General features: G+C 48.2%; 1 protein-coding gene across 1 annotated transcript in view; it reads left to right on the top strand.

Moving 5' to 3' along the window:
- AGBL1 (AGBL carboxypeptidase 1) overlaps positions 1-14,058 on the top strand; it is a 138,066-nt gene that overhangs the window by 21,786 nt on the left and 102,222 nt on the right. Inside the window, exons 6-7 of the mRNA XM_036411817.2 lie at positions 7,188-7,225; positions 13,482-13,690. Of these exons, the coding sequence (XP_036267710.1) occupies positions 7,188-7,225; positions 13,482-13,690 (247 nt within the window). The remainder of the gene's footprint in view (positions 1-7,187; positions 7,226-13,481; positions 13,691-14,058) is intronic.

The following is a 14,058-nucleotide window of genomic DNA, read 5'->3' as shown; positions in this document are numbered from 1 at the left end:
AGAGAGTTAGAAACATTGATGAGAGAGAATCACTCAACAAAGTCAAAAGTCACACTCCCTAAGAACCCAATACAAAATGACAAAGATAACAATACAACAGGTTTTTCTTTGGGAAGAATACAAATGGAAAAGCAGTGGGCATTGTCTTAAAAGTATGGGATTCCACCTGGCCCGAGTGGCTCACTGGTTGAGTGGTCACTGGTTCGATTCCTGGTCAGGGCACCTGCCCTGGTTTCAGACTCAATCCCCGGTAGGGGGCATGCAGGAGGCAGCCGATCCACGATTCTCTCTCATCATTGATGTTTCTCTCTCCCTCTCTCTCCATCTCTCTGAAATCTGTAACAAAAAATATATATATATTTAAAAAAAAAAAAAAACCTATAGGATTCCCATGTTAGCCTGATAGCAGAGCTTCAAAATAAAGGAAAGCTGATCTCACCGAGGGGAGCAGCGGGAGATACCTCCAGATGGTGGCTGAAGACTTTAATAATCCCCTCTCCATAATTGATAGAAGACGGAGAGAGAAGCCACCGCAGAATATACATTCTTTTCGAGAGCGCATGAAATATTCACAAAGGCAGACAGTATCATGGGCCGTGAAACCCGTTAGAGTAAATGTGTAAGCTTTAAGGTGATATATAAAGTGCGTCCTCTAACGACAACGGAATTAAATAGGACATGGATAAGAGACCGGTCTCCCGAAGAGACCCCACATTTTGGAAATGTAGGAGCACACTTCAAAAGAAACGGCGCTTTGAAGGCGAAATCAAAATAGGAAACATTTTGGGCCGAATGAAAATGAAACCCAGGGACTCTTTCCCCCTCCCCACATGGGAGTCTGTACTTGTTCTTCAATAAATCTCCACCTTTGCTATAAAAAAGAAAGAAAGAAAGAAAGAAAGAAAGAAAGAAAGAAAGAAAGAAAGAAAGAAAAAAGAAAATGAAACCCAGCACGCTAAGACCCCTGGGATGTCACAGTGTTGGGGGAAGTTTATAAACGATAGTTATAAACTATACGTCAGAAGAAAGGTGGAAAGATGGCTAACGAATGATCTCAAATTTCACCTTTAAAAAAAAAACAAAAAAAACATCAAAACCCAAAGTAGCCCTAGCCCGTGTGGCTCAGTGGATAGAGCGCCAGCCTGGGGACTGGAGGGTCCCAGGTTCGATTCCCATCAAGGGCACGTGCCCGGGTTGTTGGCTCTATCCCCAGTCTGGAGGCGTGTAGGAAGCAGCCAGTCAACAGTTCTCTCTCATTATTGATCTATCTTTCTTTCTTTCTTTCTTTCTTTAAAAAAATATATTTTATTGATTTTCTACAGAGAGGAAGAGAGAGGGATAGAGAGTTAGAAACATCGATGAGAGAGAGAGTCATCCATCAGCTGCCTCTTGCACACCCCCCACTAGGGATGTGCCTACAACCAAGGTACATGCCCTTGACCGGAATCGAACATGGGACCTTTCAGTCTGCAGGCGATGCTCTGAACCAAACCAGTTTCCGCTCATTATTAATGTTTCTATTTCTCTCTCCCTCTCCCTTCCTCTCTGAAATTCGTCAAAATGTATTTTTAAAAAAACACACCAAAGTAAGGGAAAGGAAGGAAGCAAGAAAAATTAGAATAGTAATCAGTGAAACAGTGAAAGAAAAACAATGGAGAAAAATTAGTTTAATCAAAAGATGATTCTTTGAGATCAATAACATTGATTAAATCCCTATCCAGGCTGATTAAGGGGAAGATGACATAAATGATCAGGATGAGAAATGAGAGAGAGAATTGCTACAAGCGCCACAGATATGAAAGGGATAATAAGAGAATATTACAAACAACTTCATGCCAACAAGTTTGACAACTTAGATGAAGTGGGAAAAAATTCCTTGACAGACATAAACGGCCAAAGCTCACTCAAGAATAAATGGATAACCAGAATAGCCCTACGTGTGTTTATTTATTTCTAAATATATTTTATTGATTTGTTTTTTACAGAGAGGAAGGGAGAGGGATAGAGAGTTGGAAACACTGATGAGAGGGAAACATCGACCAGCTGCCTCCTGCACACCCCCCACTGGGAATGTGCCCGCCATCAAGGTACATGCCCTTGACAGGAATCGAACCTGGGATCCTTGAATCCACAGGCCGAGGCTCTATCCACTGAGCCACACTGGTCAGGGGTGTCCTACATGTATTAATTGAAATCGTGGTGGAAATCTTCCCCACAGAGGAAAGCCCAGGCTCAGATGGCTTCAGTGGTGATTTATATAAAACATTGAAGAATAAATATTAGCTGCCCAGCTGGCATGGCTCAATGGTTGAGCGTCGACCTATGAACCAGAAGGTAATGGTTTGATTCCTGGTAGGGGGTGTGCAGGAGGCAGCTGATCGATGTTTTCTCCCTCATTGATGTTTCTAACTCTCTATCCATCTCTTTCCTTTCCTCTCTGTAAAAAAACAAAAAAACAAAAACATATATATATGTATGTATATATATATATATTTTTTTTTTTTAAAAAAACAGACTTTATTTGCAGAGAAGTTCTGATGCCATCCACACATAGACAAAGGCTACAAGAACTATTCATTGTATTTCCCAAAGTCCCAGGATGCCAAACGGATAGACAAAAAATGAGTTTTATGTCTACATCGTGCCACGAACCAATAAGTTTCTCAAAATACAATTTATAACTGGCGTTGACAGTTCTGAAATAGGGATAAATCTGACAAACTACGCCAAGGATCTGTCTATGCAAATACTGCCAACTACAAACCATTGCTGAAACGTATTTATGAAGATCTGAATAAGTAGAGAGAGAGAGAACTCGTGATTCCAAAGACATGATATTGTTAAGATTTCCTTAAATCGATTTATATTATCAGTCAACGTTGTGAGGTTTTTTTTCTTTTTGTAGAAATCGACAAATTGATTCTAAAATTTATATGGAAATGCCAACGGCCTAGACCAGCAAATGCCTTTTTTTTTGGGGGGGGGGAGAAAAATAAAGTTGGAGGACTAACAAGACCATATTTCAAGATTTATGGTAAAGCGACAATAATCAAGACAGTGTGATATTGATGTCAAGACTGACAAATAGATTCATAAAAGAGAACAGGCAGGGTAGACATAAACTCACCCATGTAGGGACAACGGATTATGGGCACGGACAAGCTCCATGGAGGAAAAAAATCGTCTTGTTCCAGAGATGGCCAGCCATTGAAGGACTGGATATCCCCAAGATTGAGTTCAGCTCCTACTCCACACCATTAACAGAGACGGCCATAAAGTGGGTGGTTGGTTTACACATGCAATCTACAGCTGAGAGGGAAGCCAGCCCCCAGCCAGTGTGGTTCAGTGGGTTGAGCATAGACCTATGAACTAGGTAGGAGGTCCCATATTCCATCCCGCTCAGGGCACAGTGCCATGGTTGTGGGTTGGATCCCCAGTTGGCTATTAATATGGGTACATTTTGAGACGGGTGATAATGGGATAATCTCCTTCCTGTCCAGTGTGGCTTTTTAAATACGTCTACAGGAGTTTTTAAAGGGTAAAACAACTTTACACTCCGTGAACGGCGGTAGATTTCCTTTGTTAGTTGTTTGTTTTTGCTGTTGTTGTTAATCCTCACCTGAGGATATTTCCCCACTGATTTTATTTATTTTTATTTTTTTTAAATACATTTTTATTGATTTCAGAGAAGGAGGGAGAAGGGGAGAGAGATAGAAACATCCATGATGTGAGAGAATCATGGATCGGCTGCCTCCCGCACGCCCCACACTGGGGATGGAGCCCACAACCCGGGCCTGTGCCCTGACCGGGAATCAAACAGTGACCTCCTGGTTCCTAGGTCGACACTCAACCACTGAGCCACACCAATCCGGCTGGCATCCATCTGTTAAGATATTAGTGGTATGGTGTCATCATGAGATGACTATATATTTATAGAGGAACACAAGGAAAATAAGCTTTTTAAGAAATTCAGTTTATCCTCTCATTTTTATTTTTTTCTGGTGTTTGGAGAACACCAAATGCCTTCCTGAATTTTGTTTCTTGGGGTTACATGCTCACCTTCCCAATATTTAATGAATATTCATTTCTGATGAGAGTTGCTGGCAACAGCTGGAATGAATTCACCGGATAGTGAGTTGTTGGGTTGATAATATTTTGTTTTTCCTTTTTCTTTTTCTACAATATTAATCAGTTTAATTGGATATCAATGATATAATTTTCTATACAATAGTCAGTTTCTCCTTATGTCCTGAGCAAACATATTTTGAAAACCTTTCGGATATTTCTCGGTAAGGCTTCTGACCAATATATCCCTCTGAAAATTTTATGGGTTTTTTTCCCCCTCCATTTTTTATGAAGGTATTATATGTGTACATATCTTACCATTGCCCCCACACACACCCCCTCCCCCCACACATGCCCTCACCTCCGGTGTTTTGCATCCACTGGTCATGCTCATATGCATGCATATAAGTCCTTCGGCTGATCTCTTATCTCCCCCTCCTCTCCCTAACCTTCCCGCTGTCATTGATCGTCTGTTCGATGCTTTACTGCCTCTGTATCTATCTTTTTGTTCATCCGTTTATAATGTTCTTTATTACCCACAAACGAGTGAGATCATGTGGCGTTTTTCTTTCTCCAACTGGCTTATTTCGCTTAATGCTCTCCAGGCCCATCCATAATATTTTGTTTTTCATCATGGTCCCCGACAAAAACCGGTTTGGCTCAGTGGATGGAGCATCGGTCTGCGGACTGAAGGGTCCCGGGTTCGATTCTGGTCAAGGGCATGTACCTTGGTTGTGGGAACATCCCCAGTAGGGGGTGTGCAGGAGGCAGCTGATCGATGATTCTTCTCATCAATGTTTCTAACTCTCTATCCCTCTCTCTTCCTCTCTGTAAAAGCTCAATAAAATATATTAAAAAAGAAAGAGAAAGAAGCCCGCGGGCCCCAGGCCGGTGTAGACGGATATGAAGAACGCCGTCTGTGTTTCTGTAATCTGTCACTTAGGCCTTTCTGCCGAACCTGATACAGATATACTGCCTTTGACACGTTCTCTTCTCCACGTGGGGACGTGATTTTACGACGGGAATAAATTCATTCTGTGTTATAGTCACTAAGCATGAGTGATTCCCCTCCCCGGCTGATCTATGAGTCTTTAAATGTCGCCTTGCCTGACAGCTTCACTCTTCCGTCCTGCCTACCTGAGGCTGGTCGCTGAGCCGGCTGCGGGGGTGGGTGGGTGGGGATTGGAAGGGGATGTGGTTTCTGTCCTGGCGGGTTTTTAAAATCTATCTATCGATATGCTAATAAAAGGGTCATATGCTCATTAGACCGGGAGACCTTCCGGACGTCCTTCTGGACAAAGCCATGGTGGTGGGGCCAAGGCAGAGGCGGTTAGGCGCAATCAGGACCGGTGTCATTACCTTGATGGATCTGAGACTTACTTCTTCATTTTTTTTTTTTCTCCTTAATGAGCTTTTTGCTCTTGATTTCCAGATATTAGAAGAAAAACTATCTTTCCCAGGTCCACTTAGTCTTTAGCACCTCATTTATGTCACCGGCGGCGGTGTCTATATTTCTTTTGACAAGAGTGATTTAAAAATAACCCATATTTCAGGCCCGGGAGGCTGCGATGGTTTTCTTGCTTTGATGCTTAAACGTGTGTGTGTGTGTGTGTGTGTGTGTGTGTGTTTATAGCCCATTTTAGCTCCATTATATTATTTTTCTAGAGTAATAGCCACCAATTTTCTCATTAGCTTCCATATGGTGTTGCCTCACGGAATCATGGGTTCTTTAAATTAGGAGGAAAAAAAAATAGTCTTCTTAATCAAACTTTTATATTAAAAAGTGCGTGGCATGTAATAATAGTATAATATGCACCATTATAAATAATCAAAAGTAGATGAAAGTGTGTTCTCCATTAGGTAGAGCACGTGTGTGCATACTTGCACATGATTAAAACATGCATGTCTTATCACTATCACGATCTGCTTGGCTAACCTAATTTTTAAAAAATGTATTTTATTGAATTTTGCAGAGAGGAAGGGAGAGAGATAGAGAGAAACATCGATGAGAGAGAAATATCCATCAGCTGCCTCCTGCACACTCCCTACTGGGGATGTGCTGGCAACCAAGGTACGTGCCCTTGACCAGAATCGAACCTGGGACCCTTCAGTCCACAGGCCGACGCTCTATCCACTGAGCCACACCGGTTAGGGCCAACCTAATATTAAAAAGACACCAGCGTCGCCCAGTCTACAGGTGCCTTAGAACTGCTGGGGACTTGTCTGTCTGTGGGTCTACACAGACCCGGTGAGATGTGGAGGATAGTGTACATTTTTCAAATCATCTCTCTTCTTCAAATCTGCATTTTTTAATTAAAGTTTTAAAATATATATATATATTTTATTGATTTTTTTACAGAGAGGAAGGGAGAGGGGGAGTGAGTTAGAAACGTCAAAGAGAGAGAAATATAAATCAGCTGCCTCCTGCACACCCTCTCCCTCTGCCTCTGCCTCTGCCTTTGCCTCTCCCTCTCCCTTTTTCTCTTCTCCCTCTCCCTCTTCCTTTCTGAAACCAATAAAAAATATACTTAGAGCCTAACTGGTTTGGCTCAGGGGATAGAGCATCAGCCTGCGGACTGAAGGGTCCCAGGTTCGATTCCGGTCAAGGGCATGTGCCTGGGTTGCGGGCACATCCCCAGGAGGGGGTGTACAGGAGGCAGCTGAGCGATGTTTCTAACTCTCCCTTCCTCTCTGTAAAAAATCAATAAAATATATGAAAAAAATATACATTTAGAAATAAAGAAATGCTTCCTGCACTCCCTCTGCCTCGGGGTCCCCCCTCCCCACCTCCTCCTTCAGAGTCCCCTCGACTAGGGGGTCTGGGGATCCATGGAGAGTTTTGTGGGGGAGGGAGCAGGAGGCAGAGGAGGAGCTCCATGTGGGGACCTTGGTGGACGGGGAGAGGCATCCAGCGGCAGAGGGGACTCCTGTGACCCCATTTGCGCGGTGGGCAGGCCGCTCAGGGCCACGTCTGCGTCTTCGCCTCTGTAGCAGCAGCAGTAGCCTCAGCAGAAGGCCTGCGACCTGGGGCCATTGAGAGGCCGGCGGGCGGCAGCCAGGGGCGTGGACTGTGGGGTCCGTGGTCCGGGCACTGACGTCTCCCCTTGTCTCTCTCCCCGCAGGGCGGCCGCGGAGGTGCTGGCGGCATTGCTGAGATCCAGTAAGCTCCCCCCTGGAAAAGGTGTTCTCCCTCTCCCCATCCCAGCTCAGAGGAAGGTGACCCTCTTTCTCTGTGATAGCTTGTTGATCCCCCTGGACGGCCGTTCCTGGGGGATCTTGGGGCGAAAGGGAGAAGGTTGGGGCCCATCCACGCTCAAGGCTGAAGAGCGAGAGCGAACACTCGTCCCCAGGCGGGCCTGCCTGCACTGCCATTGAGGCAGCTGGTTCTGAGGGGAGTGTTGTCTGTGGGGCCTGCAGACCTGTTGGCTGCTCCCTACAGGCTGTTGGGATAAAGGCCAGTCCCAGTGGGATTGTCCTGGTGAGGAAAAGGCTCTGACAGTGGGGGAGAAGCAGGATTCTCTCCCTCTCTCTCTCTCTCTCTCTCTCTCACACACACACACACACACACCAACACACACACTGAGTGGCCAGGTTCTGATGATCTCTGAGCACATAATAACCTGACCGCTCAGTGTATATCCTATAGAATAAAAGGCTAATATGCAAATTGCCCCCTCGACCAGGAGTTCGACCAGCAGGCACGCTGGCCAACAGCCCATGTCCCCTCCCTCTGGCCAGGCTGGCTGGATCCCACCCATGCACGAGTTCATGCACAGGGCCTCTAACACACACACACACACACACACACACACACACACACACACTGAGTGGCCAGATTAGTATGTATTCAGAGATCATCATAATCTGGCCACTCTGTGTGTGTGTGTGTGTGTGTGTGTGTGTGTGTAGATTGATTTCAGAGAGGAAAGGAGAAGGAGAGAAAGACAGAAACGTCAATGATGAGAAAGAACCCATGATCGCCGCCTCCCGCACGCCCCCTCCTGGGGATCCAGCCTGCAACTGGGCCATGTGCCCTGACCGGGAATCGAACCCAGACCTCCTGGCTCATAGGTTGACGCTCATCCGCTGAGCCACGCCGGTGGCCAGGCCTCAGCAGGATCTTGTGTGTGGGTCCAGGCCCGGGTCTGTATTCCGGGGCAGGAGGAGGGTCGGGGTTGCTCGGAGAGTGTAGGTGCTGATCACACACAGATAGGAGGAGGCTGGCTCTGTCCCCGGCGACCTGAGCCATCGCCACGGAGTAGCTCGGGGTCCTGATGGCGCCGCGGTAATGTGAGGATTGTGTTTCCTGCCTGGGGGGCCGCGTCTAATTGTGCTGGGAGCCGGGTTCGGTGTGACGAAGGCAGGTACGGTGCCCTTAGGAGTGAAGGGGCCTAACCCAGCCTGTGTTTCCCCTCCCCCACCCCTCACGTCTTCATCTATTTTATTTATTTATTTATTATTATTGTTTTTAAAAATATATGTTTTATTGAATTTTTACCAAGAGGAAGGGAGAGGGATAGAGAGCTAGAAACATCGATGAGAGAGAAACATCGACCAGCTGCCTCCTGCACACCCCCTACTGGGGATGTGCTTGCAACCAAGGTACATGCCCTTGACCGGAATCGAACCCGGGACCCTTCAGGCCGACGCTCTTTCCACTGAGCCAAACCGGTTTTGGCTCTTCATCTATTTTAATTTGGCAGCTCAGACGCCAGCTGCTGCGCTGGTGATATTTGTTTCTCTGTAGGGAGCCCAGGGCCTGTGGGTAAGAAGTGAACGTTAATCAAACGTGTAAATAAATAAAAGTAAAAAAAAACAAAAAACAAAAAACCCTCCTCCTTCCCCCAAACATACATCTCTGTCAGCTCTGAGCCCCGAGAAAGACACGCAACACACAGCACTTCTGTAACCGGGCAACCCCGGGGCCTGGGCTGCCGGCCACGCCCCAGCCCATTCGGCAGAGGCAGGGTGGAACCCCACGTGAGCGCTGATTCCAGTCCCGCCGGCAGCGTGGGAGAGCCGCAGGGCACCCACAAACCTCTGCTCTGCCCCCCGCCGTAGCCAGCTGCCGATGGTGGGAGGAAGGACAGAGGTTACAGGGGACGTTGGCCAGAGGGTTATGCCAAATGGGCAGTTTACAGGTGAGGAGGCTGGAGGTTTGCAAAGGCCTGTGGGTAAGCACAGGGCTGGGAATGTGCAAAGACCTGTGGGTATGCAAAGGGCTGGGGATGTGCAAAGGCCTGTGGGTATGCAAAGGGCTGGGGATTTGCAAAGGGCTTTGAGGGGGTCTGGAAAAAAGGAAAGTCCCTTGGACAGTCTAAGGATACGCTATCGCAGAGGCAAAGTGACCAGAGGCAAAGTGAAGACCCTGGTCGGCAAACCTTGGCTCTCAAGCCACATGGGGCTCTTTGGCCCCTGGAGTGTCGCTCTTCCACAAAATACCACGTGCGGGCGCATACGTACAGTGCAGTGGAAACTTCGTGGCCCATGCGCAGAAGTCGGTGTTCAGCTCTCCAAAGAAATTTCAGTCGTGCTGTTGATAGTTGGCTCTGTTGATGAATGAGTTTGCCGGCCACTGGGTTAAGGTAAAGATAGGCCTTCGCCAGGGACGATGGTGGCCTGGCACGTGGCTCCCCACCATGCACTGCGTTCAGTTCAAGTTTTTTTGTTTGTTTTGTTTTATTTTTTAAAAAGATATTTTATTGATTTTGTACAGAGAGGAAGAGAGAGGGATAGAGAGTTAGAAACATCGATAAGAGAGAAACATGGATCAGCTGCCTCTTGCACACCCCCCGCTGGAGATGTGACGGCAACCAAGGTCCATGCCCTTGACCGGAATCGAACGTGGGACCCTCCAGTCCCCAGGCCGATGCTCTATCCACTGAGCCACACCAGTAAGGCCAGACTGTCCTTCGCGGTGACTTTAGGCTTTTGAGTTTGCAAAGGCCGCTCCCCATGCAAACATGCTCATCAGGTTGGCTTGTGAGTCTCCCCGCCCATGGCAGTCTGAGGCGGCTGGAAGTTTGCAGAATCTGGGGCTCATGGGGAGAGGAAAGTGGGTGAGTCAGGGAAGGGAGAGTGACAGCGATGGGACAGTGCTAATAGGGAGTTTGGCAGGAAGACAAGACGCAAGCGTCTTGGTACAGAGGCAGAATTGCAAGCTCCATCCATCACGCCTGGGGCTGACGGGATGCACAGCGTCGGCTGTTCACCGGGCTCTCCGGATGTCAGCCACGGCACGGGCCTCCGGTCAGGGGAGGGGCCTGGTGATCACCCCCAGGTGGCAGGTGAAGGGACTGAGGTGGGGGGAGCCAGGGCTGTGCACACAGCGTGCGGACTGCGGCATTATTTGCCCGTCTCTGAGGCCCTGGGGCCTGAGACCTGGTGAACCCAGAAGAGATTAAAGAAGGTTAGGGTTTTGTTTTGTTTGTTTGTTTTTTAGCTTAAGGAAGATAAGACCTGAAGCTGAAAGGAAGCTAAATAAACACTTTCTACCCATTAGAAGGATTTGGGAGGGCCAGAGCATCTGTCATTTGTTTCTTTGTTTCTTTGTTTCTTTGTTTCTTTGTTTCTTTGTTTCTTTATTTGTTTGTTTCTCTCTCTCTCTCTCTCTCTCTCTCTCTCTCTCTCTCTCTCTCTCTCTCTCTCTCCCTCCCTCCCTCCCTCCCTCTCTCCCTCCCTCCCTCCCTCCCTCCCTCTCTTTCTTAATATTTTTTAAAAAGTATTTTATTGATTATTTACAGAGAGGAAGGGAGAGGGATAGAGAGTTAGAAACATCGATGAGAGAGAATCATCGATCAGCTGCCTCTTGCACACCCCCTACTGGGGATGTGCCCGCAACCAAGGTAAATGCTCTTGACTGGAATCGAACCTGGGACCCTTTGTCTGCAGGCTGATGCTCTATCCACTGAGCCAAATGGTTTTGGCATCTTTTTAAATATTTTTAATTCATTTTTTTTACAGAGAAGAAGGGAAAAGGATAGAGAGCCAGAAACACTGATGAGAAAGAAACATCCATCAGCTGCCCCCTACACACCTCCCACTAGGGATGTGCCCAAGGCACATACATGTCCCTGACCTGAATTGAACCCGAGACCCTCCATTCTGCAGGCCGACACTCTGTCCACTGAGCCACACCGGTTACGGCTCTTTCTTTCTTTTTAAAAATATATTTGTATTGATTTCAAAGAGGAAGGGAAAGAGAGAGAGATGGAAACTTCAGTGGTGAGAGAGAATCATGGATCAGCTGCCTCCTGCACGCCCCCTACTGGGGATCGAGCCCGCAACCCCGGGCATGTGCCCTTGACCGGGAATCCAACCATGACCTCCTAGTTCCCAGGTGGACACTCAACCGCTGAGCCACGCTGGCTGGGCCATAAAACATTTTTAAAAGTGTGAACTAAAAGAATGTTACTGCCCTGACAGGTTTGGCTCAGATGATAGAGCGTCGGCCTGTGGACTGAAAGGCCTCAGGTTCAATTCCATCAAGGGCATGTACCTTGGTTGCGGGCACATCCCCAGTAGGCAGCTGATCGATGTTTCTCTCTAATAAATGTTTCTAACCCTCTGTCTCCCTCTCCCTTCCTCTCTATAAAAAATCAATAAGATATATTTAAAAAATAAATAAAAGAATGCTCCCCATCCCTCTTGCTTCCCATCCCCACCCCCTCTCTCAGACCCCATCCTTGGGTGGTGCTGACTGGTACAGACCCTGCAGCAGCCCTTGCAGTTCCTCTTGCGGCCAGGTGGTGGCGCTGTGCTTTCAGCTATGTGGGCCCCGCTGGCCCAGTATTTATGGGAGGCGAGTCATTTGTTTACCGGGAGGTTATGCTAATCTAATTTTGCCGGCATTTGCCATTCCCCACTATCTGTGCTTCCCAGCGCGAGCAGCGGGCCCGGCTGGGGGAAATGAGCGGCTGATGGTCTCAGAGGCATTGGCTCAGCCGTTATTTAAGGGAGTAGGGGGGAGGAAGGGGGGGGCCTGGAGCTGGGGCTGGAGGAGCCGGCCTCTGGAATTGGTCGCGTTCCCTGGGAGGTTATCGGGATTAGAAAGGACTTTGGGAGGAGTGAGCGAGTGGGGTGGGGACTTCTCAGTAGCATCTTTTTGGGAGGGCTGCCTCAGGCCAACAGCCCCAAGTCTTGCAGTTACCTTTCCCCAATCCCCTCTAGACTTCCGGAAAACCTGCATCATCCTGACCTTCACAGCCAAGGTCAAGGGCAGCCCTGAAAGGCCCGCCCGTCTGCCTTCCCACAGTCCACAGGCATCCTCCTCCCGTCCCATGATGTGTCTCACGCGCTGCCTCCTGGAGGAAGCAGGCAGGAAGGTGGGGAGCAGGAGAGGAAACGTCTGTGTATCATTCATTATATACCTGTGGTCGGCAAACTGCGGCTCTTGGGCCCCTGGAGTGTGGCTCTTCCACAAAATACCACGGCCAGATTGGAGAGGGTGCACGTTGGGCTGAGGGTCACTCCCCCACCCCCATGCACCAATTTCATGCACCGAGACTGTAGATTAAAAGCAGAAGTCCTGCACCTCCCACGTGGGGCCCTCCGGGCACTGTTGATGCCAGTCTGGCATCGTCTCAGCAGGCCATGCTTCCCCTCAGTACCTCCTCCCACGTGATCTCCCGTTTTCTCTTAAACATCCGCTATCGGGCGGGCTGGATCTCACGCAGGCGGCCAAGGGCTCGGAGGGCTTTGTGGCTGGGGCTAGCCGAGGAGAGCAAGGTTCTGATTCAGTAGAATAATTCATTCGCGGAGTAATGAAATCTTCCCCCAACAGATCTCCCTTGAATAAAGCTCATCTCTCTCGGGGCAGGGTCCTGGCTGAATGAAACGCTGAAAAGCATAAAGAAAGAAAAAAGGAAAAAAAAAAAAAAAAAAAAAAAAAAGGAAAAACCAGCAAAGAAATGGGTCAACAATCTCAGAGGGGCTCCGTCGGGCCTGACCATTTAGAGTTTGACAAACAAGCAGAGAGAGAGAGAGAGAGAGAGAGAAAAAGAAAGAGGGTGAGAGAGAAATTCATTAATAGGAGAAAATCCTTCTGGAATAAAGCACCAGATTTTCAGGTTATGTTTTCACTCCTGTGCACCTATGTGGTCTGAGGGAAGGGTCTGAGCTTGAACTGGAATTCGTGGTTATCTGATGACAGCTCAGGGGAATCTTTCCGAAACACTCAGTTAGAAGCATGCATTGTCTCAATTTTTTTTTTTTAATTAAGAGAGAGAGAGGTTTTGTTCCACTTATTCATGCATTTATCAGCTGATCCTTGTATGTGCGCTGACTGGAGATTGAACCCAGAACCTTGGTATAGCAGGATATAACCACTGAGTTACCTGGCCAGGGCTTGGAGACACACATTAATTGGGCTCCCAGGAGAGCCTGTGACCAACCTCGCCTCTTCCCGTCGGTTTCAGAGTCTAACGGCCGCCGGGCGGTGAACAGGGGCTACGTGGCCAGCCTGCTCCGGCTGCATCAGGACTGGCACAGCCACGACACGGCCAACAGCCGCCTGCCGATCCGCCGGGCCCTGCTGCTCTGCCTCAGGCACATCGCCGCCCTCCAGTCCGGCCGGGAGGCCTTCCTGGCAGCTCAGGGCATGGAGATCCTCTTCAGCAGCATACAGGTAACCAGCGCGGGAGTCCCCTCTGGGTCAGGGGGAGTTAGCATGGTGATGCGGATCGTGATGGTGGTGGTGGTGGTGATGATGATGGTGAAGATGGTGGTGGTGGTTATGATGCTGATGGTGGTGATGATCATGGTGGTGATGATGGTGATGATGATGGTGATGGTGGTGGTGGTTATGATGCTATTGGTGATGACTATGATGGTGATGATGGTGGTTATGATACTGATGTTGGTGATGATTGTGGTGGTTTGGATGGTGAGGATGATGGTGGTAGTGGTTAGGATGGTGATGACGATGGTGATAGTGGTTAGGATGGTGATGATGATGGTGGTAGTGGTTAGGATGGTGATGATGATGGTGATAGT

This window comes from Pipistrellus kuhlii, unplaced genomic scaffold (genome assembly GCF_014108245.1).
Source record: "Pipistrellus kuhlii isolate mPipKuh1 unplaced genomic scaffold, mPipKuh1.p scaffold_m20_p_42, whole genome shotgun sequence".
Lineage (NCBI taxonomy): Eukaryota > Metazoa > Chordata > Mammalia > Chiroptera > Vespertilionidae > Pipistrellus > Pipistrellus kuhlii.
The sequence above is the reverse complement of the archived record's forward strand: the minus strand, read 5'-3'. Positions and strand labels throughout refer to the sequence as shown.